The following is a 25,731-nucleotide window of genomic DNA, read 5'->3' as shown; positions in this document are numbered from 1 at the left end:
AGTGTCAGTCAAGTACGTGTCACGTGAGCACAAAATACAAAAAAGTACTTTACGTCACTTGTCAACATACTATTATATACTCATCATTTGTAGTTTTTAACACAGCATGTAAATAAGTACACATTTTTACCAAGTTAAATGAATTTTGTATTTGCGTGGTATTACTTCCCGGTACATTTAGGTCATTGAAAGGTCATTTCCGTTTTATTATCCGTATATTGGGTCATGGAAACGCTTTAGTTCGATGTGGGTACTCACAAATGAATGGATAGCGAGGCAGAAGACTGCATTTATTTTGACCTTTCGGAAACGGAGGTGTGTCTGTGTTATGCCACTGACTACCAGATTTAGCTTTCTGTAGTTCGCTTACGCTTGCGTCGTTGGGTCCGTGTCTGCTGCTTGGCTAAAAATGATTTAGTAAATCTCTCCCTCTAATCGCTGAGTTGCAGTCTTGTCCACCCGCCGGCCTCACGCGGTCAGTTGTTTGGGGCCCAAAGAGGACTGCGAAGAGCAAAGTTAAGGAAGCTAAGGCGTGGCCGCTCGAGCGCCGGCGGCTCCACGTGCGATGTTCTTTGCACAACACAACAAATTGCCATCATCATCGTGTGTGGTGACCTGCTTCCACGGCGGTGGCGGATCTTCCTGTACCGTCATTCATCAGTAGCAGGGAGAGCAATAGCAGCCAGATATTGTTTGTGTGGGAGAAGCGACCCCCTCGAGCACTTCGAGCTGCGATACTCATTTCATGTCGAATTTTTAGCACAAAGCGACTTACAGTTCTCACAGTATTTGCAATGATAGACCCATTTGAGAGCAGGGTGTTCTTTCTGTATCTGTTCCGCAGAAGGGATTTGAGCGTAGGGCGCTAAACATGCTTTAAGTTAACTCGCAGCTTTTTTTAATTCTCTTTTCAGGGAGTGAAATCGCTCTTCCGTCAGTTCCTGTGGAAGCTTCTTAGCGATTTTTGTGTCATAATTTCATTGGCTTAATACACGTAAAAAGAACACACCACCTTAAATGAAACGAGCTATAAACAAAACACGATTAGTGCTCGTTTGCTGTGAGCGTTATGATTACAGGAAAAAGTGACAAGTGTCTTACAAATGTGTGTTTACTGTGCATTTTTGGTGGAAGTCTTAAGCACATGTGTAAGGAGAAAGGAAAGTTGAAACAAAGCTGATTTTTATGTTACTTTTTGCCTCTGCCACAATACCCAGCTCTTCAAGGGTGTGTGGCCATCTAACTCGTTCTGTACTCCTGAACTTTTCTATGGAATTTCGTGTCTGAGTTCAAGTTTGTCATAGGTACAAGTACCATGTACAAGTATCATGAAATTCTTCCTGAATGCTTCTCCACTGACTATGGACAAAGAGAGAGACAATAGAAATACAGCAGAAACAAAACAATAACAGTGAGTAATGCAACAGCAATAACAATAAATAATGGTAACAGTAATAACAATAATACCAGTAGACAGCCAGAGAACTCAGAACATGAGAATGCTTAGAATGACAGTGTAATCTACCAATGTGCTTGGAAGGAGCAGTCCAACTCTAGTTACTAAAGGTGGCACATTGGTTAGTGTTGTATACTCTTACAGCAGTGGGGTAAAAGCTGTTCTTGTACCTAGCTGTGCGGGTTTGAATAGACCTGAGCCGCTTTGCAGATGGCCGGGAAGAGAAAAGTGTCCGTGCGGGGTGACTGTGATCTTTCATGATGCACATCGTCTTTCTGAGGCAACGTGTGGTGTAGGTGTCCTGGACTGTTGGTAGCTGTATGCTGATAATTTCTTGAGCTGTTTTGACCACCCTCTGTAGGGGTTTCTTGTCCTGTATGGAGCAGCTGCCACCCCAGGATGTAATACACCCTGTGAGGACGAACTCCACAGCACACCTGTAGAAGGTGGTGAGGACTGTAGTGAACATCTGGACTTTCTTCAGATGCCTGAGGAAGTGGAGATGTTGATGGGCAACTTTTTGATGGTTGATGCTGTGTGCTCAGTCCATGTGATTTTGACAGTGAGGGTGAACCCTAGGAATCTGAAGCTGTTGACCCTCTCTACAATGTCCCCTCCTATGTAGATGGGTGCATGAGCCGTATCCTGTTTCCTGAAGTCAATCACCAGCTCCTTAGTTTTACTGACAACATTGAGAGAGAAGTTGTTGTCCTGGCACCATTCTCCCAGGAGCCTCACCACCTCTCTGTAGGCCGTCTCACCGTTGTTGGTGATCAGACCCACAATAGTGGTATCGTCAGCAAACTTTATGATGGTGTTGGAGCTGTGACTGGCCACACAGTCATGTGTGAACAAGGAATATAGCACCGGGCTCAGGACGCTTCACTGTAGAGTGCCGGTGTTGAGGGTCAGTGAGGAGGAGGTATTACTGCCACTCCGCACACGCTGGGGTCTGTTGGTGAGGAAATCCAGGATCCAGTTGCACAATGTGGCACTCAGTCCCAGCCCTAGTAGTTTGTGGATCAGCTTGGTTGGGATGACAGTGTTAAATGCTAAGCTATAGTCCACAAATAATAGCCTTGTATAGCAGTTTTTATTATCCAGGTGAGACAGAATGGTGTGAAGTGTGTGTAATATTATGTCTTCAGTGGATCTGTTGTGGCGGTAGGCAAACTGCAGTGGGTCCAATGTGTCTGGGATGGTGTTCTTAATGTGTCCCAGCACCAGCCTCTCAAAGCATTTCATTGCAATGGGGGTCAGTGCCACTGGGCGCTAGTCATAAGGCAGCTCACTTTGTTTTTCTTAGGAACGGGGATAATGGTGGTGTTTTTGAAACACGTGAGTACAGTTGAGCTTTTTAAGGAGGTGTTAAATATGTCCGTGAACACAGCAGCCAGTTGTTCACTGCATGTTTTTAAAACTCACCCTGGAATTCCGTCCGGACCAGCAGCTTTGCGGATGTTGACATGGCTAAAGGTTTTTCTCACTTGTGCTACAGAGACCGTGAGACTGGCGTTATCATGCAGCGCTGTGGGGATCCGCACCGGGGGGTCTTTCTTCTCAAACTCAAAACGACCATAAAACGCGTTCAGTTTGTCAGAGAGAGATGGAGCGGCACCCACCAATGTCCGCGTTTGTGGTTTATAATCTGTTAATGTTTGGATTCCCTGCCACAGCCTACGTGCATCTCGAGTGCAGTTAAACTCTGATTCCACCTTCCTGCTGTATTCCCGTTTCACGCTGGTGATGGCTTTGCGAAGCTTGTTCTTGCTCTTCTTGTACGCGTCAGTGTCTCCGGACTGAAACGCGCAAATTCGCGCGCGGATCTTATTTCGGATTTCAGCAGTTATCCACGGTTTTTGGTTGGGGAATGAGCGGACTGTTTTATGTGGTATACAGACATTTACACACACAGTACCCGATGAAGTCTGTGACCACTGACTGTGGCATACTCGTCCAGATTGGAGGATGAGTTTCTGAACATGTCCCAGTCCACGGAGTCAAAGCAGTCCTGGAGCCTTTCCTCCGCTTCTGGTGTCCAGCGCCGCACAGTACACGTCACAGGTTCCTCTCGCTTCAATCAATGTATGAGACAAGGGAGTCCAACTGGAATATGCGGAGGTGCAGTAGGCTTGTTGGACTCCCTTGTCTCATCTCATACATTTTTAAGACGTGAATCACAAATAAACACCAGCAGAATATCCCATCCAGAGTCCAGCTAAGGACCAGTCTTGTAATCTGACGGTTCCCGGTTCGAACCCCGCTCCTGCGGTATCTTAATCAAGCAAGGTACTTAGCCCAAATTGCTCGTGGGGGAATACTGTGCAGTATAAGTGTGTAAGTCATTGTACAAATCTAATTTAACAAAGGCGTTGACAGAATACAAGATAATAACAGCACGTAGGGAGCGGTCGTTGTGCGAAAGCGCAAATTCTGTGACTGTCAGTAACTGTCGGCTGCTCTGGCAGTCCACGTGTCGGAGCGCAGAGTGTGCGCGCGATCCATGGCTCGGGGTGTGGACTAGCGCTGTCTGTGACCGGATCGCATGCGCTCCGCTCACTCCCTCCGCGAGCCCGCGATTTGGATGCACGCGCGCACACTGTACTGTACTGTACTATACTGTATAGTCAGTGAGCCGGTTCCTCTCGCTTTTGTTGGCGCTGTTATTGGCGGGCGGCACGAGCCGAGAGAGTTTGAATATTGTGGTAGGAGTACTTTCCTTTCTCCTTTCCTTGTGAAAACATAACCTGCGTAGGCAAGGACTTTGCTGGCTAGTAGTACTAGTAGTAGTCACCCGTTACTACTACTCAGAGTTACTGTTTTTTGTAGGTGTCTGTGTGTTTACTCTAAACTTACAGATTGGTATGCGTTGTCATGTTGCAGTGCAAATGTTGGAATTTTGTTCTTTAGCTGTACTGTTAGGAAGTTGCTAAATGCGCAGCTACAGTAATTATACTATGGTAGTTTAAGCGTGTGCAACTCATCGCTGATGCGTTCAGCTACACTACAGCAGGGCGTGTTCCGTACTGGAATAGCCTACGTAGCCTGCTTGTAAGGCTTTCCCATGATGAATTGAATACCCATTTTACATAACTCCACCTGGCTGTGTTTGTTCTCGCTTCGACGTGGGGGCGCAATGTTATGTCTAAAAACAGTTTAACATAGTTTATTTTTACTTGCACTTAAGTTATAACTAAAATCTTCTTTTCTCGTTTTTCTGCTTTTCTCGGAGAAGTTGCATTTCACGAAACAGAACAGCAGACACGTTCGCCCGGCTGTGTACAGTAACAGTGTGGATACGATATACTGACTGTATGGTACGATGCATTCAATGCAGCAGTGTGGCGGGTTCGCGCGAGGCTCCAGTTCCGGTTTATGTGGTTTGTTCGCTTTTAGGAGGCGCGCTGCCGGTCCTCTGAGTCATGCGGGAAAAATTACTAATCTGTGGAGAACTCAAGCTTGGGGCCCTCCCCCCCTTACCACAAATCTTCTTTTAAACTTTAAGACGGAAATATTTTGGTTAGTGCCCCCCGCGCCCCCCTTTTCTGGTTTTATGTTTTCATTCTAGACGCTCGTGTCTCTGAATTGAGTATCACAATCACATTGTTGTAGCAGCCTCGTCCTAATTTATTTAGAGTATTTGTTGTTGTTGTTGTTGTTGTTACTGTTGTCCTTTGTTCAGCTAGCTCCTTTGAGCAGCACTACTTAGATTGTGTAAGGGGGTGCGGTGACGCAGCGGGTTGGACCACAGTCCTGCTCTCTGGTGGGTCTGGGGTTCGAGTCCCGCTTGGGGTGCCTTGCGACGGACTGGCGTCCTGTCCTGGGTGTGTCCCCTCCCCCTCCGGCCTTACGCCCTGTGTTGCCGGGTTGGCTCCGGTTCCCCGTGACCCCGTATGGGACAAGCGCTGAAAATGTGTGTGTACTTAGATTGTTAGGTGCTAAACTCTAGAATTATTAATTTATACAAGAGGACATTTCTTGCAGCGTCAGTTTAGGGTTGGCACTTTGATCCATGGCATTGCATCAGGAGTAGCATTTGAATCCAGGACTTAAATATTGTAACACTACAATCATAATCACGATACCACCTGTACCTCCCTTTTCATAGACTTTTGAACTTGGGGTGACGCTGTCAGGCTCTCGGTTGACATGCTTTGAATGCCTTATTGTAAAAGTTTTGCGAAGAAACGCCCTCGTGTGACAGGTACCTGTCTGTGGGCATTCAGCTGTCAAGCCTGTCCTTCCATGAGCTGCACGTGTGCATGCAAATAACGGAATATCCTTTCAGTTGTGGTATTGGCAGAAGGCATGGTGATGGGCATGCTCACAGTAGAATGCATGTTCCTCCCTCAAATGCAGCCTCTTAAGAGTTTCACTTACTAATGGAACCAGAACAGCATTTCTGTCTGCAGGAAAAGGTTAGTTGTGGGGGAGGGGGGGTTGTGGAATTTTGCCTTTAGCTATTGCTTTTGTTTTTCACAGCTCTTTGCCATTTTTTTTTTTTTTTTAAACAGCCATCTAGTCAGACCACTGAAGCTGATTACTTTTTTCCAAAGGATTTTAGCGCATATGTACAGCATAGTGTTTCTCTTTTGAGGTGTTATGGTAGATATTGTAAGGAAACATCTGTTTGAATGCCTTGCGTTCAAATCCAGCTCAGTCTATGTGTAGCTTCCGTGTTCTCTCCATGGGTTTCGTCCAGTTGCAGTGGTTCCGTCCTGCAGTCCAACGTTCAGGACTTCTGCAACCCTGACAGAGACAAGCACTGCATACAAATGAATGGATGGGTGAATTGCAATGTGTGGAATGTCACATTTGCAAGGTGGCATCTGCTATTGTAGGGTTATGTTGAACCCATTTTGGCTGGATTTGTGTACATCTTTGACAGTTATGCCTGGGGGGTATAATATGGGTTGTTCTATTCATGCTCACAGTGAATGTGTCGCATTTAGGAAGCACAACCTGTTTTGTGATGTGTAACTGGAAGCTTTTTTTAATGTGCTTCATGTTTATACATTTTGACAGATCATTTTGTTAGGTGTCTTTTGTGAAAACCATCCTGTAGAAATGAACATTTTGTTGCTGATATTGAAGTGTTTGAACAAGACTGATAATTTTGACCCTTCAGTATTATTGCAGCACTACTGACTCAATGTCTGTCTGTGTCTCCGGCCAGCCTGCATCCCCTTTCAGCCCTGTCTGACCCATCGCCATGACTCAGCAGGAGCAGGCTGAGTTTGGGCAGAGCCTGGAGGCAGCTCTCTCCTGGATGCGTGCAGCGCAAGAGAGGCTTCGGCTCAGTGACAACACGCAGGGCCCCAGAGATGCACTAGAGTCTAGACTCAGAGAAACAGAGGTAACCCAACCCGTCCCCTCTGGCCTGCTTTCACAAGTAGCCACGCTGCCAGCTGCTGTTTCTCAACACAGTACTTTGTCATACCTTGCATGTTTGTCTCTTTTCAGAGTAATGTGGTATGTGTGAGCAATGATGTCAATCATATTACTCAGCAGTTTATCCAGAGTGATTTGCATGGGGGGGGGGGGGGATGCGGTGGTGCAGTGGGTTTGGCTGGGGCCTGCTCTCTGGTGGGTCTGGAGTTCAAGTCCCGCTTCGGGTGCCTTGTGACGGACTGGCGTCCCGTCCTGGGTTTGTCCCCTCCCGCTCCAACCTCGTGCTCTGTGTTGCCGGGTTAGGCTCCGGTTTGCTGCGACCCCGCTTGGGACAAGCGGTTTCACACTGTGTTTGTGTCTGATTCGCATAGCTTTGTGTATTTTGTATTCATTTGTGAAGCTGGTTGTTTTGGTAAAGCAATTCAGTAGCTCCATCGTAGTCTAAATAGTTAACCTTTTTTTAAAGACTTAAACCTACTGTTTCTGGCCTTGATTCCAATTTCTTGGCTTGCTTGCTTAGTGTTTTTTGTCGAGGAGGAAATGAGTAACATCTTTGTGCTGAATTGTAGGAAATCCGTGAGTCTGAGCACGAGGGTCGGCTGAAAGTGGACATTGCACTGGAGGCAGCAGACCCTCTGCTGCAAAATGGCAATGATGACATCAAGCAGGACACACATGCTAAGCTGAAGGAGCTCAAAGCAATGTGGGAGGAGACGTCCACCTACATCATCCACTGCCACAGGTGCACTGCCAATAATCCCACTCCTGAATTGTTGATCAGTGTATATTTTTGGGCAGAACATTGCCCTGACTTCACAAGTTAGTGAAGAATATGGAAGGATAAGGAGCATTTTTTCCCCCGCTTAAATAAGGGGAGTGGTTTTTAATGTGAAATGTATGTAGATGTCCCAAGGAATGGGATTTTTTATTTTTCTCTAGTGGAATACACAGTTGGCCAGGAGTGTTGTTCCTGTGGCTAAGTGGTATTTGCTGGTGGCTGGTTGTGTTGTTATTCCCAAGCGCTGACATGACATTTTTCCTGGGCAGCCGGATCGAGTGGGTGTGGCTTCACTGGGGCGAGTACCTCAAGGCACATGAGGAGTTTGGCCTCTGGCTGAGCAGGATGCACTGCATGCTGGAGCCCCAGCTGGAGCTGCAGCTGGATGCTCGTGAAAAGCTGTGGCAGTTGGACCACCACCGGGTGATACTCAGTGATGTACAGGGCCAGGCGGTGTTGCTGGAGAGGCTGCTGGATGAGGCTCTGGCCCTACATGGCCGCACCGAAGATCCCAGTGTAGGGCCCAAGGCGCTGCAAGAACTTCAGGGTGCCTACGACGAGATCCGGAACAAGGCTCAGGTGAGGATGGTGCTGATTGCCTGGGGCTTCTCCTTGGCTGTCACAAGTTTGATTGTTGAGAAGATCCTGGCTTTTCCTGTTGTTGGTCGGCCTCTTTTCATTTACGTTTATTTATTTAGCAGATGCTTTTCTCCAAAGGAATGGAGCTTTTAAACTAGTATTTAGCTGATGTCTTTGCCCAAGGCAACTTGCAATATCAAAAACGCTACACTAAATTCACTATAATTGCTCTGCTGTAAAAACAGCAATGTGACACGTACACACAATACTAGGAGTCACCAGTCCACCTGAAACTATGTTAAGACTATGGAACGAAAACCAAAGGGACATGGAAGAATATGCCAACTCCATACAAATGGAGTCAGATTCAAACCTACCAGCACTATCCACTGTGCCAATATGCCAGTTTGCTTGTCCTTTTTTACATAAAGGTTCCATATACCCTCCAACCCCGAGTTCTGTTAGGTAGATACCAGTATTTACACTCATTTTTGTTAACCACTTGTCCTTACCAGAGTCACAGCTGTCAGGAGCCTATCCTGGAATTACCATGGATTAGACTAGAAGGGGGTACACTGGATGATGATGCCAGTCCATTGCAGGACACCTACATAGACACACTATGGGCAATGTAGGTCACTAGTCAGCCTGAATCACCTGTCTTTTAGTGTGGGAGGAAATGGGAGCACCCAGAGGAAGCCAGTATAGACAAGGAGAGAACATGCGAGCTGTACATGGACAGAGCAGGTTTTGAACCCAAATAGCTCAGACTGTGAGGTGAGAGTACTACCCACTGTGCAGGCCATCAGTATTAAGTGATAGTCACATTATGAACTGAACGTGATGTCTAACCGGAAAAATCAGTCTCTTTTGTGACTTGCTGTCTTCATACCATTAAGAGGTGTGACTCTACATAAAGTCATATTAAAAATATATAGGTTATCAGTATTTCCCCCCCCCCCCACCCAACACTGCTCTGGTTTGTGATCCCATTTGCAGTTCATTATTAGCCCAACTAATTTTCAGAAGGTAAGACAGCTTCTCATAAAGAGTAACATAAATGATCTGCAAACCCAGATATCTGTACTAGAGGCTATGGACATGTAGAATGCTTCCTTACTCTCTTCAACATACTTTACCTTGTGTCCAAAACTGGCACATCCCCCCCCCCCCTCTTGTTTCTTGTGGGGGTGGGGAAAACGAAACAAATGTGAACAAGCAGACATGCAAAAAATTTTGGATGCAGTCCCGTCGGGGATGGTTGCATTTCAGAGACAATCAAAGCCTTTTTCAGTTGTCATGAGTAAGTGCAGTGAGTGCTCACATGCTTCACAGTGTGGTTATCTAGGTCAGTGACCACTGCTGAAATGTATCGATATGTTTGGAGTTCAAGTGAAAAGAGGATGCATAAGGGTTTTTATTTATTTGTTTGTTTATTTAAAAAATAAACCCCTTTGGTTTGTTTGTCTGTATGTGTTTGTTCACATAGTATAGCAATAGGCAAATGTGTTCTCTCTGCAAATGTTGAAGGGAAAAAGAGTCCTCAGTCATATACCTCCATCCAAATCTCTCTTGGTGTAATGCACTTTTACTGGAGGAGCTGTACGTCACTGGGGAAAAGCATCTGCTGAATGAAGAAACTGAAATGGAGTTTATGCAGCACAGTACTCGCTGTTGTTCCTGCATTTGTTTAATAAAGTGTAGAATTTCAACACAAATGTGAAACTGAGACACGGACCCATGCGGCCACTGGCCTTCATCAGTGTGTGCAAACACCAGTAAGACATACAAATAAGCAACAGATGTACAAAATCATGTGATGCAATTGGATTTACCAATGAGAACTGATGGCTAAAAACCAGTGTATGTTAAATGAGCATCCATTACATTGCAAACGATTGCTGATTTTAGCAGTACAAAATAGACAGTCCAGTTTCAGAAAGGGCACCAACTGTGGTACAAACCTTACCTCTGCCAAAGTGTGTTGCATGAAGAATGTATCAGCTGTAACAGCCAGACTTATAAACACACATACAGGCCAACCAGATCTGTCCCGAACATTGAAAATACAATGATTATTACAGAAAACACGTTTAGTACATGTCCTTATTAGTCCCCAGTTGGGATACCACGTTCAACATGTGGATGTACCATACCTCCAGTTGAAGCAGGCATCTATCCTTGTTGGCACCTTTCCTGCGCTTGGCCATGGCCTCAGCGCCCATTAAGTGTGAAGTACCCACTATGTGTCCAACATGATTGAATATCCGCCCAGACCAAAAGGGCAGGTAGGTTAGCAGGCCCTTTATATGCAAACCAGGGAAGTGTGAGGAACACTTCTCCGAGACTGGGGTTAATGCTCAGGTTGGCGTTCTTCCTTGTTCTGAACATGTAGCTCCTCGCTGTTATAATTAATCCATATCTGGCTTCCTGAGGCCAGGGGCTGCAACTGAGAGACGTGTCAAAAGGTGTGGGGGTGCCCCCCCCCCCCCCCCCCAATGCCATTGGGCTGGAGTACTGTCAATGCCCAATGCCATTGGATCAGAGCACTGTTAATAGCTGCTTGATTTGCGATTCGGAATCACAATACCATGTTTTTCAAACAGGAGAAGAAACATGACTTGGTATGTACCGCTTGAAAATTGTATTCACTGTCTTCTAAGCCAGTTTTTAATGCTGTATTTATTTCTGATATAATTTTCTGATTTCCTATGGGTCCCCCGTGCCACCTCATTTAAAAAATACTGGAATCGCCTCTCCTAGAACTTAACATTTCTGGAAGATATCTCCACTACGGTTTTGTTTCTTGAAGAACGTTTCGATCGGTGTTTCACTCGCTCGACAACTGTTGAGTCTTTCAAAGACTGTAAGAAGGAAATGCTCTCTGAGCTGCATGGCTCAGTACTGGCAGAACATGCACATTCCTCACGGCTTATGGATTACAAAAGCACCCTTGGTCATGAGAATTTGGACTTTTGCAGGACATTGTGCGAGATCTTAGATGAGGGTCTCTTGGACCTCATGTTCCTCGTGATTGAATGTGGGAATGGAAAACATCTTACACATGACTTTACTTACATGCCCATCTTACTAATGTTCGCATGCTGATGAAGGCACGTGGCCCAAACGTGTCTGTCTCTCAAATTCATATTTTTGCCTAAATTCTGCACTGTAATGAACAAATAGAGATACTGTGAAAGCTGTCCTGTATCAAATCTATGCATGGTACAGTCAATAAGTTTTAAGACTGGCCGTCGTGTACCGAAAACTTGAAACCACAGCACTATTGCATGGTGGCCAGTCTTTGTAACATGTGCATGTGTCATAAATGCCATGTTGATAATGAAATTTCCTGTTGAGCCCAGTGTGATCAGGAAAGGTTGACAATTGTCGTGAATTGTGACAGCCATCAAAAAAAGTTTATAGCACACATTATCTGTGCTCTGAAGTGTTGTTCCACCCTTAGGAAAGGGTGGCGCAGCTGGAGAAGATTGCGGAAGACCACCAGACGTACAGTCGCTGCGTCCAGGAGTTTCAAGCTTGGTTAGACTCCAAGACGGAGGAGCTGAATCACTGCTTGGGGGGAGAAAACAGTGCTTCCAACAAGCTCCATGCCCTGCAGGTATCTTGGCAGATGAGTTACACTTGCACCTGGTTGAAGGAGCTTTTCACTTCTGGTCCTTGAGTGCTGCAGGGTTTGCCCAGTTTCACTCTGTTTTACCTCCTCCTTGATGTGTTGCACTGTTTGAGAGAAATATTGTCACTGAGTGACATCACATGGTTCTGTACATGATAAATAGGATGTACTGTAAGTGTAAGGAGTTGTTTGGTATAGCAGTGAGTCAGAATGACATATGACCTAGTAAATGTATTTCAACAAAGGGCAGTTCATACACATATTTTTCTACATAGTTAGGACACACTGCTCGCTAAATATGAGGACTTGCATTGTGACAGGTCATCCCATAAAGTGAACATGTGCTGCTTCATGAGGTGTAAATGCTGCAGTGGAGGGGAAAATTACACAGCATAGAGGCATTGGTCGCTTGCTCTTCACAGTAGCTTATTGTTACAACATCACGAGCCCTCGAGGACAAGAACTGTAGACCTACAGCTTGTGGACTGTGCTGTTCCTCCAGGATCTGTATGAGAGTGTCACAAATGAGGAGGACACTGTGCTGCACTTGGAAGCCAGGGCAGAAGCCGTGAAAGCCAAAACCTCCCCGGCAGGTGCAGAGGTGGTGACCAAAGAGGCTGAGCACCTGCGTGAACTCTGGGATTGTCTGAGACAGCATCTCCTCAGGGAGCACGAGGCCCTCCATGCCATCCAGCTCTCGGCCGACGACTGCAAGGCCCGCGTCTTGCGCCTTCGTGCCGACGCCTCTCAGCTGCACAAATTGCTCCAGGGACTGAGCCGGGACCTGGAAGCCAAAGGAGGGGAGAGGACCGAGGAGGAGATGGTGGCCATGTGGAGGAAGTTCGTGGTACGTCTCGCTCTGTGCTCCATCTACTATTGTGTCATGTCCTTGTTGCTATGTTCAGCTGCTCATTCCTTTTGCTGCTTTCCGCCACTTAGCTATTAATTTGGCTGTAAATCGTGTTGTCTATTTCTGTAGTGACCACCTTGAATGGTATTACCTTGGCTGTAGGATGCCTGAGGGAAGTATGTGAAGGCAAGAATTCCCTAGACACACCTGACATAAGTGTCTTACATACTCATGACTGGTTGCACCCACTGTTTGTGTTGACGCACAAGTTTTAAAGGGCCAAAGTAGTATTGGGGCTGTGTTCAAAAGACACGTTTTGGTAAAACTGTGGTTGCATCACTACAGCGCCCTTGAAGCAAATGTTTTAAAAGTGGTAAAATCCAGTCATTTTCTCGTACCATTCTCAGTAACATTACCTGCGTCATTTTTGTCATTGAATGAATTTCACTTTTTTGCTTATGATGTTTTAACAAAGATTTGGTCTCGTTTAAAATGAAATGTAACAGTTTCATGTTGCTTTGGGTTTTTTTAAAATTCTCCTTATTTCCTGCGCAGAATGTCCGCAGCTCCCTGGCAGCTGAGGAGCCACTCGTGGAGGAGCTCAAGAGCCAGCTGAAGGATCTCTTTCGTTGCTCCCAGGATGCTGGTCCAGTGTCTGAAGAGGTGCTGGCTGTGGTCAAGGAATACCAGGGGTGAGGAGATGTAGGCAGAATGAGCCTTTGGTGTTACCTACTGGACCAAGTTGAGCTTGCCGTACTTAGCTCTCTGGTCTTTCCAGCCTTTAAAATGTCCAGCCAGTCATGTACAAAGTAGTTGGTAAAGAACGCACTGTGGGTGTTTTGTACTGCTAAGTGTGGTGTGAATAAGAAGAAAACACAAAGCATCATGGGACACAGAAGTAACCTAAATAAATGGTTATCTATACATTAAATTACTGCAGGAATTTCACTAGTTAGTAAAGCTGGAAAATAAGGCAGCTGGGCACAGAGGAGAGGACAACAAAAATTCAAAAGACGAGAGAAAAATAAACCTTTCGCAGTCTGGCTGCCTGCCTCCACCCCTCCAGGGTATTCTGGATAGAAAAAAAGCCCAGCTGGTAGCATGGTGGCTAGAGCTGCTGCCTTTGCACCCAAGGGTCATAGGTTCAAATACCACATTCAGCTATAGAACCCATGTGCAAGGTCCTTACCCTAAATTGCTCCATTAAAATTACTCAGTTGTATAAATGTGTAAATCGTTGTAAGAAGTGGCTTTACATTATAAGTTGCTTTGGAGAAAAGCATCAGCTAAATGAATACATGTAAAATGTGTGCCAGTAATAACGGCTAACGGAAGGAAAGTTATGCAGCTATTTCTGACATTACTGCAGTTGTTACAAGCTGCTAAGTTGATATCAGGTACAATTACACAGATTTTGTCCACCATGGCATGCAGTCATAAGCTCCCAATATTTTTATTTATTCCTTTTTCTTTACTCACTGCTTAAACTTCACCATGCTGCAAACATTTCCTTGTAGAAACACTGCTGTAGGTATGAGGAGTAAGTGTGACTATTTGGACAAGCTATGACAAGGACTGAGTCGCTGACTGGAATGAAATCCAATACACGCTGCCCTTTGTTCAACTGAGTTTGATACCACGAGTGTAAGCACTGATTCTTTCCAGTGCAAAACTGCATGTCTGGTTAAACCTATTTTCTCATTGAGGATCACCTGCCTTTGACCTTCTATGCCAGGGTTAAAAGTCGTGCATCAAAGCTCTCGGCGGAGGCTGAAGCAGACCTCAGGCAGGTTCTGCAGGACCCACTGCGAGGCTACAGACAGTGGGCCACGCTGGCCACACAGGTTCTGGAAGCATCGGCTGAGGCATCAGAGTTTTCCCACCTTGCCCTGGTGGTGCAGAAGATGGAGGTAACACTGTACAGCTGTTGGCAGAAACTATATGCTGGGCGACTTTGCTCTACTCTCCCTTTTATGGTTTAGCCCTTAAAAGCACACTTCATCTTTTTTCTCTTTTTATAAGATTTTTACATTTGAGCTTTTCTGAAGTGCACATACTGGTCATTTCTACCTTTTGGGTTTCCTTCTTTGGGTTTATGAGTGATTTGTAAAGTTTAAAAAAAAAAAAAAAAAAAATTATTTAGGATCCTTTCAGCAGAATTTTTTTTAGAAAAGCTATCAATATCCTCACATGTCATACCTGTTGCTTTGGTCAGTTTGTCCTAAAGTGCTGCTGGATGCATAGAGCAGCGGCACTAAATGCAATTCATGATGCCTTTATCCTTACATTAAATAAATTAATTTATTTCTGGATCCAGATACATCTCTCTTTGCCTGTGAAATCGCTTGCCATTTTATTTTTTGTTTATTATTCTAAGATTTGTTCAAAAGAGCAAAAAAATGTATTTTTTTTTTTTTTTTTTTACATTTTCCTGTTTTCTGCAGCTCTGTATTTTACTGGGAAAAATTCTAGTTCAGTGAATATGGGCACTTCAGCATACCACTCATGGGACTTGAATCACAACTGCATCATCCCATAATGTTCTTCCACTTATGTTTAAAATACTGTAGACTGTTTTCCTCCACAGTAGTCTCTGCCAGAAATAAAGGGCACTGTTAAGGTATTTGGAAAGTTGTACATGGTACTTCTCATTTTCTGTGATTACATATGAAATACTGAAGTGTGTTGACACACATACTAAAACTCTGTGTGTGTGTTTTTTTTCTGTAATGGCTTTTCTGCTGCCATCTGTTGGCTTCTCGCAGCACCAGAGCATGTTTTCATGTTGGTTTTTTCTCCCGTTGTCTGAGTCAGAAGCTGCTTAAGCAAAGCCTTCAGCTCCAGGAGCGACTGAGCCTGCTGCAGGTGAAAGGGGACCTGCTGAGCAGTGTGTTCAGCGCCGAAAAAGCTGCCAGCACACTCGCAGAGCTGGGCACGGCTGTGAAGGAGAGAGAGCACTTACACAGCCAGCTTGTTCAGAAAAAGAGTCACCTGCAGGTACTACATGAGCAGCCCGAGGTGACAGTGCCCCCTTGTGTTTTCCCTGCAGGAAGTACTGAACACAAGCGCTGCTTTTCATTGTGGCAAAGAAAACTTGTGTTTGCAGTGGCATTTAATATAAGACTCCTGTCTGGAGCAAACCATTAAATGTTTTCTGCTACAAGTTATTCATGAAACATTTCCACCTTTCCAGTGTAAACTTTTACGGGTGTTAAATGGTTTTCTCACTTCGCAAAAAAATTAGCTGCCTAATATTTAAAAAACAAATAATGAAAGCAGTCGTTTACTCCCTGGCGTTAATGGACAATTTAGTGTAATATTTAACTCTTATATTTTTTTTTTTTCTCCTAGTTTGTGATGCTGTGTTGTAGTGGTGTGAAGCCAATAAACTGCAGTTATACCCTGAGTTACACCCTTTCAGGTTATGAGAATTCAGCTTTACGAGGAGTTTAAGTACCCCAGCCTCTGCATACGAGGCGTTTCTTCACGTTTATGAGGACCAAATTTGAGTTTTGCACACATCCTGGCTGCTGAGCCACGCAAGACCAGAGCCGCCACAATGTCCTCTGTACAGTTATAGTTTGACTCAGCTGACAGTACAGGAACTAATGCAAAACACCACTGAATGCTGTGTAGGTCTCCCTCAACTATTCAAGTGCCATTGCCTACCACAAACAGGCATCCTCCAAGGCACAGTGAAACAAACTTGGAGTAAAGAGTATAAAAAGGATACCAGAGCAGTACAGAGCTGGTGAACTCGCTCAGCTGTGTGTAAAAACAGAGTGAGTGCCACATGTGGAAATGCAGCAAATTTACGGTATCACCCTCACAGTACATATGTATGTATGTTTTGTTAGTGAGCATTTAAGTATACGTTGCATAATATATGCAAAGAGCTGAACATGCCGACATAAAATGTTAACTAATGTTAACTGCTGAAGTAATTGTGTCTTATTTAATGGAATTTGGTGATATTGTAGAATAAATGAAAGTCAGCTTTGGGATTCAGAAATGCATAAAAATGTTAACCATTGAATCTAATGGTACTAATATGTTTGTATGAAAATTCACCTTACAAAGGATTTTTCAGGAATGCATCACTTCTGCAAGGTGGGTAAGGCCATATAATTAAAACCTGTTTTATCTCTGTGCAAAATGTTTCCTGAAGGATTTGCTGTTGAGATCTAAGGACTTCGGGGATATGTGTGACTCTACCTGCAAACGGTTGTTGCTCATCAAAGAAAGGCTCAAAGCAGCTGCTGAGCTCCAGCCTGATATATTGGCCAAGAAAAGCCAGTACGATCAGCTCATGGTAAGATGCTGCAATTTTCATTGGCAAGTATATATGAATGAGCTAGATGGACACCTTTTGTACCTCGACTTTTAAGCACACAGCTTTGCAGAAACCCTTGTTTTGTGATTTCAGAGATGGCACAAATGCCTGTTTAATTAGCATTGCTACCTCACAGCTCTAGGGTTGTGGGTTCAGATCCCTTCCTCATGCTGTATTTGCAACGTTTGCCAGTTGTCTATACATTCTGTTTTCCTCCTGCAGTTCACAGGTTTTTGTTTTTAACCGTTCCAACTGTTTCAAACACTGGTTGGACAACTAGTTTGCTTGCATACATTAGGTCCCTGAACCGCATCCAGCGGTAACTTCACTGGGTATCACACAGGGACTACATGATGCCTTTTTGTATGTAGATTGTCAAGAAGGACTTGGAGGACTGCGAAGCACACATCACAGCCCTGGAGACCCTTGTCTCATCAAGCATTTCCAACCGACGCAGATTTGATCAACTATACGCAGAATGGAGAGATCTATACAAAGATGTCAGAGTAAGCGGATATGTGGTCTGCTTTTTTTTTTTTTTAAAAAAATCTGTGGTGTGGATTCATGGGTATGACACATTTTTGTAACCAATGTAGTGCCATTAAAATGAGGTTTGTGTAATACACAGTTATACTATGTTATTGTCCAATTACTGCATTATCATCTGTATACTAAATTGTTTTCTGAGATGTACGTCCCTTTGGAGAAAAGTGTCTGCTAAATGAATAAATGTAAATGCAGTTTAGCTGTACCTTGGTGTGTGATATAACAGTAATTGATGGCAATGTTTATGTTCATACATGAGAGCATCTGAATATCTTCTGATAACTGTGGAATTTTCATACCTGAAATCTTGATTTGTTTTGCTTTAAAATTCTGAGAATACTGTAGCAAATCTTTGTGTAAACCTCGCCGAATCTTATGTATCCACCTCCCTGCTCCAGCTGAAGGTGAGCGAGAGCGAGCAGAACATCACTGAGCATGAGAACTTCCATGAGAGCCTGCTGTCAGTGGAGAAGTGGCTGATGATCATGAGGCAGAAACTGGAGTCATTCTGCAGTTCGGCTGGCGAGTGGAGCATAGAGAATCGGCGCACGGAAGCGGAGGTATGGCCCCTCCTTCCTGTCCTGTCAGGTTTCTGTGGCTCTAGCTTGCAATTATTAAATTATCCCCCATTTACTTTGTAGATTGTGCAAATGAAATGGCCCTGTTTGCATTGTGCTGTAAGCAGCTCAGAATGGATGTTTGTCTCTTCCCTGCCTAGAGAGCACTGGGAGAATTTCCTGAGAGGGAGTTACAGCTACACAGAACTGAGGCCCAGGGTCAAAAGGTGCTGCTGCACACATCTGAAGATGGGAAGGTGCATATTGTGCGGGACCTGCAACGTTTGCGGGAGTCCTGGATGTCGCTCCATGCCCTCAGTCTCAACATTTACAGGTACATCTTTGTTGAGAAAGGGTTTCAATGTGCATGTTATTAGTAATATTAAATATCTCACTGCTGCTCAGCCTCTGTCAGTGTGGAGCAATACCTTTGTACTGGAAAAAATAATGCATTATATTTACATTTATTCATTTAGCAGACCTTTTTCTCCTAAGAACAATGCAAAGAGAGGGGCACGGTGGCATAGCGGGTTTGGCCAGGGCCTACTCTCTGGTGGGTCTGGGGTTCGAGTCCCACTTGGGGTGCCTTGCAATGGACTGGCATCCTATCCTGGGTGTGTCCCCTCCCCCTCCAGCCTTGCGCCCTGTTTTGCCGGGTTAGGCTCCGGTTTGCCATGACCCTACTTGGGACAAGCGTTTCGGACAGTGTGTGTGTCTGAACAATATAAAAAGTACATTACCTGAACAGAAGGAGAGATTTGGATGCAGACACGGGATTCTTGAACACAGTCAATTTGTCATATTCCACCATATGAACTAGTATACATTACACGGTAGCTGCATAGAGAATAATTTTAAGAATAGTTATTATAGGAGGTTGGGTGTAGCAAGTGATCATGTAGTCATGTAGACATCAAGGAGCAGATCCATCCACACAGTTATTGCAGCAGCATATTTGCTGAGGAGGTGGAAGGGAGCAAATGGCCAGATGGAGAGTTGCAAGAGTTTCATGTGGCTGTGAGCAGGCGTTGTGAGGGCTGATCCTGTGGGTGTTATGCCGGATGTTCCTGCAAGACCGGTTGTAGCTACTATATGTTGACAGAAAGACAGACTTTGAGTCTGTTTGAATTGTTACTCCCAGGTTCTTACCCAGTGAAGTAAGTGAAATGAATGAGTTGTCCAGTTTGATAGAGAGTTCTCAACAGGAGGATGGACCAGCCTGGAGGTGAAGGATCTCTGTTTTGGAGAGGCTGAGTTGTAGGTGGTGATCTGGCATCCAGAGGTCAGAGATGTCAGAAAGGCAGACAGTGATACAAGAGGAAATGCCTGTTGCTCCAGAGGGAAAAGACAGGAAGAGCTGGGTATCATTGGCGTAGCAGTGGGAGGAGAATCCATGGGAGGTGATGACCTGGCGGAGAGAAGAGGTGCACACAGAGAAGAGTAGGGACCCAACTGGAACACCAGTTTAGAGAGGCTGAGGCGATGACCGGGAGCCCCGCCAGATTGCTTGGTAAAGACCTACCTGATAGGTAGGACTCAAACCATATTGGTGCTTTTCTTTGGTTTTCCAAGCTGTCCAAGAGAGAGGAGTAGAATCCAGTGGTTGACAGTGTCAAATACTGCAGATAGGTTAAGGAGAATGAGGACCGAGGAGAGGGAAGTTGTTCTTGGTGACTGGAGAGCATCCGATACTGCAAGGAGGGTAGATTCAGCGGAATGTCCTACTTCGAATCCAGACTGATAAGAATCAAGGAGATAGTTCTGGGCAAGAAATGCAGATAACTGGTTATAGGTTTCCTGTTCCAGAGTTTTTGACAGAAAAGGGAGGACTGGCCTGTAATTGTGAACTGAGTCTGGATCCAGAGAGCATCTCTTTAACAGCAGAGAGAGGAGGGCACTTTTGAAGGCAGGTGGGAAACAACCAGAGGACAGCTATGAGTTGATGATTGTTGAAATAAAACTACATTTAGAAAACGGTTTGTCATGAAATGCCTTATTAAATTGTTTCCAAAGCATTACTGTATCTTTCTTTCTGTACTGCTTGAAAATATAAAAGAGGTTTTATATTATTCTGTTTAATCCATTCCATTTAAAGGATATTTGTTTTAAAAGGACACACTTTTTACTGCTGTGCACTGTTAAAGTGGAATCTGGTCCAGAGTAAATCATGTCTGTGTTGTAAAGGAGCTTGCATTCTTGGGAACATAATGGAATCATATCTGCCATTTTTCTCCTGCAGGTTGCTCAGTGGCAATGAGGCAGCTGGGAGCAGAGATGTCCCTGGAGAAATGGAGGGTCCAACTGGGACAGGCAGAGTGTTTTCACCAGCAGAGGGAAAGGACCAGATCACAATGAGTGCATCAGATCCAATTCCTGGAGATTATTCTGGAGGAAAAAGTGAGGGACTTGGGTGCAGGGTGGAAGGCTTTGAAGAAATAGACTGTAGACCGAATATTATAACTGGGGGGAAGGGATTGTATCTGAGGCAGTATATAAGGGCAGGAGGGGAGGGAATACATTCAGGTCTGGGTCTAGGGCCTGGTGGGGAAAGATCTTCTGTAGGACAGGATATCGTTAAAACTGCACCAGCACTTGGTGTCCAGCAGAGTGGGGACGCTGGTGGGAATTTTGGATCTCTCAGTAAGCTCTTTGGTCGGGGTATGGAGACAGAAGACAGATCAGGCTCCAAGTTTGACGATAAAGGTCTAGGCCAGAGTTCTCAAGCTGGTATGCTGTCTGGGTCTAGTGGACACTATGAAACTCCTGAGGAACTGGATGTGGATGACACATCCATCCATACTGAAGGACTGTGTCAGAGAAGAATGAAGGATACAAAACAAAGCAGTGGCTCAGACTTTCCCAGCCAGTGGGATCATGGGATTGATATGCTGGATGCAGAGGGTAGACCCAGCCATAATGATTCTGGAAAATATAAGGAAGGGAGTCGTGTTCTGACCAAATACCAGATCCAAACTTGGAACAGGGGAGGAAATACTCATAGTGTGAGAACCAGGAGTGTGACTGGAACAGGAGATAAGTCAATGGGAAACATAACTACTGTGGCAGGAGCAACGTCCAAGCACGGATCCATTCAGCACAGACAGGTAATTGATATGGCAGATAGACATTCTTCCTTTAACACTTTAGTGCTTGTATTTGAGAAAATTGGTATTAATGGTTTCTTTTCAGACATTGTTGTGGTGCTTTCCAGGTAGGTTCAATGGAGACCCAGTATCAGGCTGACCCTAAGTTAAAGAGGGAATTTGAAGTTTGGCTGAAAGCTGAGAACAGTAAACTCTGCAAGATCTTGGGCCAGAAAGGACAACTGAGCTCCAAGGAGCTGAAGGCCAGGGATGAGGGCCTTAAGGTAAGTTTTTGCTAAATTTATTTAAGGCTAGTCGAGGGGGTGCGGTGGCGCAGTGGGTTGGACCACAGTCCTGCTCTCCGGTGGGTCTGGGGTTCGAGTCCCGCTTGGGGTGCCTTGCAGCAGACTGGTGTCCCGTCCTGGGTGTGTCCTCTGGCCTTATGCCCTGTGTTGCCAGGTAGGCTCTGGCTCCCTGCGACCCTGTATGGGACAAGCGGTTCTGAAAATGTGTGTGTGTATTTAAGGCTATATTTCTACCATGCTCGTTGTGACAAGAATTTCTCCCCGGAGAAGCATAACTTCAGTTACCATGGTTATCCACTCACCCAGTTTTGCTGTTATGTGTGTTCCTTCCAGAATCTGCAGTCGCACGTGGCCTGGGGCCAGAATCTGTTTCAGAAGCTTCTGGCCTCACAGGGTGTTGGAAATGAGGATGAGGAGCAGGACTTGGAAGAGCTGAGGTACCGCTGGATGCTCTACAAGTCTCAGCTGAAGGATGCTGTGGACCTGAATGCCAGGCTGAGGCAAACGGTAGGGAGGGGTTGATGAGCTGATCCAGTGATACAGGGCCATTACACTCTGATAAACATTTAAGTTCATATGGACAATGGTAATGATAGCTTCAGTGGCATCTGCTTCAGACCACAGATTTCTTCATTTTGTGCTTTAGGGCACTAGGTATTCAAACTGACATCTTAAGTCCTTATTAGTTAGATTGTCAGCATTGGTAAAATTATGTAAAATTTATGTAAACCAGCAGTGCCTGGGTTTTCGGTACAGTAATAATTTGTCCATTTTCACGAACACTAGGTGTCGTCGTAACATCCTGGTTGGAACTGGTGATGTTTTAATAACACAAGCTGTAGAGTGGAGTTGAGTAAAATTTGAGTAGACTTTTTTATTTTATTCTAGGATGCTGGTGTTGTGAGGGAGGAACCCATGAAGTTAAGAAAGGTGAGTACTCTAGTAGTTTAATCTTTGTGAGAACACCACTACTGGAAGCATACCTTAATACTACACTTGCACTCAGTGATCATTACAACTCTTGGTTCCTGTGGTCTCCTGTTTTTTCCACTTGAGTTCTTGATTGAATGCACCACATGATTTAAATAATGCATGTTCCTCTGCTAACCCGTTCAGGTCCACATGATTTGAATCCTGGGATTATTTTTCAGTCAACATCTTAGTCATTACTAATGAATTAAATTCTGAGCTGGGGCAACAACCTGCATTCATACAGATCTTTAAGTACTGGGATTGCAAAACCCTACCTTAGACATACAGATGTCCATTCACTGGTTCATTATAGCAGCTGGGCCTTGAGCACCATGAGAGGTGTTGGGTGAGATACATTTGTTCTCACCTCCTGCTACCGTGTTAAGTGGGCACTGATGGTTGATATCTGTCTCCCCAGAAGCGCTCTACATTCCTGTCACGCGTGTGCTGGGCCGCATTGCCTCTACAGTTGCTCCTCCTGGCCCTTCTCCTACTCGCATTTCTCCTTCCACTGACGGATGAAGGCGCGAGCTGCTCCCTTGCCAACAATTTTGCCCGCTCCTTCAGTGTGATGCTGCGCTACAACGGGCCACCGCCCACCTGAGAACGGTGTGGACTACTGATGATGCACCCCCACCCACCACCCATACTCTACAGCAGCGGTTGCCATCCCCTGCTCTGGTAAACACAATGGTATGCAGGCTTTTGTTCCAACCTTCAAGGAGTCAGCAGCAGACAGCAGCTTAGCCAAAGATTCGCTATTTCCTCACATAGTGGTGTGTATCTCTGCATTGTGATCATTATACTAATATGAAAACCCAAACTAGATACCATGAAATTGATATCTAATGGCATAAATGTGGCTCTGAGCATCTGACTTTGCAGGATGTGTAAGTCAGTCCTCAAATTTAATATATGGCATTACACGGTTAAATAGATAATGACTATTTAAAATAAGAATATACAAGTTCTTTAAACACTGTAAAAAGCACACAAGTGTTTGTAACAGTAAATGGGTAACATTTTTGCTTAAAGACTTGAGGCAAATGCTGTTTGTTTAATGAGGCAGAGGTTGGAATAAAACCCATATATTGTCAATTTCCAGAACAAGGATTGCGACCGCTGTTCTACACAGCCTCAACATAAAGCCAAATACATAATGACATACTTTTCGGAGGCATTCACTTGTAGGAAAACTCCCTTTACTATGAAAGTCATTGTAGGTTCTGAAAAAAAGTGCAAAGTGAAGCAATATAAAAAACAAAATTGGCATATTTGGTGTTTCTACTCAAACACCGATGTTGGATTCAACTTATGAACAGATCCGTTGTCCCATGATTGTCCACAAGCTCCTATAAATCCATTTAATCCCTATAAGCCTGAATAAATTGCACTTAAAGCTAATTCATTTAAATGGGAAGTCTGAAGAAACTGTTGGTGCCATTCTTAAGTGAGCTGCCTTGTCATGTTCGGCATAAATAAAACTCATAGTTGTAAACTGTACAAATTTTAATGTTCTTTAACATGCTACATACTGGTCAAGTTGTACATGAATTTTACAGGCAGTGTAAATGAAATAGCTGCTTGAAATTTTTTTTTAAAAAATCTACATTACTCATGTGACATGAAGACTTGTTTTATTAATTGGCATTGACTTGTTCATGAAGTGATCAGAAAGCTATGGACAGAATTATGAAGTATAAGGGATGAACAACAGTCCCAAAAACAAGACTTATATATGCAGTTTATGGTGTTTACTTCAAACTGAAATGTTAGCTGTTGACAAGAGTACTGTATGAGCAAGCACTCAACACAGTCATGTTTAAAAAATCATTAATCATGAAAAATATTTTAATGTAATATATGAAGTTTCAGCAGAACATAAAAGGTGTGGGCCAACTTTTTAAAGTAAAAGTATGTAAATATAATATAAAGCACTGAAAAGTGTCTGTTTACTTAATATGCAGCAAGCCTGTTAGGTTCATAGAACCTCTAGCAGTACCTTCAGTTATGTGTTGGTAGCACTGTGTGCTACATGCAAGCCATGTTTAGTTTTGTGCAAGTCTAGATTACACCGATCCATTTGTCAGGAGTTTCCCGATTCTAGAACTTGGTGGCCTTTTTACCTCCCTACAGTTTGGCTATATTAATGTGAAAGTGATATTACCCCCTAAGCAGTAAACAAGGAAATGTAAGTGGAAAACTCAGTTTCTGCTGTGTGTGCTCATTTAAAGTCTGCCCTCATTCTCATAACTAAAGGACTAAAGTGTCACCTGAAGAATGGGGCAGGTTGCTTCTGCAGTATTTGTGGATTCTTGAAAATTAAACACTTGCACAGAACAAATTTGTTGCAGACTCTGTAGTTTCACTATATGGAGTCCTGCCTTTTCAAAGTTTCACAAAATGTAGATTAATTTTCCCATGAATACGGCTTCGGCCTCACCCTCACGTTCTGCACAAAAGTCCTAACCTTTCTATGTTTCCAGTGATATGCAGGATGGAGTTTCCCTCAGTCCTTTCCAAGTATTTCAAGTGATATGAAACAGTTTTCCCTCTGTCAGAGTGGAGAAGCCTCTGGATGCTTGGGAAAGTTAGTCCTATTGAGGCCTTAAGGCTGCCACTATTTATGGTGTTACAATAACTCTGGCTTGACAATCTCAGAATGCATATGCAAATCGAAGTGTGAAAGTAGTTGTCGAGCTGAGTATAAATATCATCTTATGGTTGCATGGGTTTGAAGCAGCTTCTGCATATGTAGCCACCAGTACTGCTATGCCTTTATAATATATTAATGAATGTTAATTAACTATTGCCTAATCTGGTCCTGTATTGATACATTTTACTACTTTCATGAAGATATATGTGGCACCTGAAGGTACAGCTTTGCGGATATATAATCTTGGCTTCATTTAAGGAATATTTTGAAGGTATTCTGTGCATGGTGCATGATATGCAATAAAATTTGCATGTCAGGCTCTGCTTTTCTGACTTTAAATGCTTTTTATGGATCAGAGTAATATTGTGTATAGAGATCTTCCTTGAAGGAATGACAGTAAATTTCAGTAATTCATTCCTGTAGCAATGCAAATCATTAAGAGAAAAACCATCTCAGGCTTGTTCAGAAACGCAAAGCATTTGTACAGTAGTTAACCTATTTTATTGATGACTGGAGGAAAATCCTATTTTTGAAAATGTAACATTGCTTATTAAGCTGGTATTTTTCTATGATACATAGCCAATAAAT

General features: G+C 44.1%; 1 protein-coding gene and 1 non-coding gene across 3 annotated transcripts; both read left to right on the top strand.

Moving 5' to 3' along the window:
• Nucleotides 1-204: 204 nt before the first annotated feature.
• syne3 (spectrin repeat containing, nuclear envelope family member 3) lies at nt 205-25,731 on the top strand. 2 transcript variants are annotated; one of them, XM_018735304.2, is made up of 18 exons: nt 205-315; nt 6,633-6,812; nt 7,417-7,589; nt 7,895-8,204; nt 11,671-11,826; nt 12,344-12,688; nt 13,247-13,383; nt 14,427-14,601; nt 15,506-15,688; nt 16,860-17,003; nt 17,396-17,530; nt 17,969-18,130; nt 18,289-18,461; nt 20,367-21,231; nt 21,339-21,494; nt 21,849-22,022; nt 22,404-22,445; nt 22,909-25,731. In XM_018735304.2, exons 2-18 carry the CDS (start codon nt 6,669-6,671, stop codon nt 23,089-23,091), a joined length of 3,657 nt encoding a protein of 1,218 aa, XP_018590820.2. In that variant the 5' UTR covers nt 205-315; nt 6,633-6,668; the 3' UTR covers nt 23,092-25,731. The 2 variants fall into 2 exon arrangements, with proteins under 2 accessions (XP_018590820.2, XP_018590819.2); XM_018735303.2 differs by having other exon boundaries at nt 22,906-25,731.
• Nucleotides 441-740, top strand: LOC114912390 (small Cajal body-specific RNA 13). Its single transcript, XR_003798247.1, has one exon.

Source organism: Scleropages formosus, chromosome 1, assembly GCF_900964775.1.
Source record: "Scleropages formosus chromosome 1, fSclFor1.1, whole genome shotgun sequence".
NCBI classification, from domain to species: Eukaryota; Metazoa; Chordata; class Actinopteri; order Osteoglossiformes; family Osteoglossidae; genus Scleropages; species Scleropages formosus.
This window is presented reverse-complemented; position numbering and strand designations above follow the sequence as displayed.

Coding starts and splice junctions, on each gene's coding strand:
- syne3 (XM_018735303.2), top strand. CDS start 6,669: ATGACTCAGCAGGAGCAGGCTGAGTTTGGGCAGAGCCTGGAGGCAGCT. Junction 8,205..11,670: donor AGATCCGGAACAAGGCTCAG/GTGAGGATGGTG, acceptor TTCCACCCTTAG/GAAAGGGTGGCGCAGCTGGA. Junction 22,023..22,403: donor ATGCCAGGCTGAGGCAAACG/GTAGGGAGGGGT, acceptor ATTTTATTCTAG/GATGCTGGTGTTGTGAGGGA.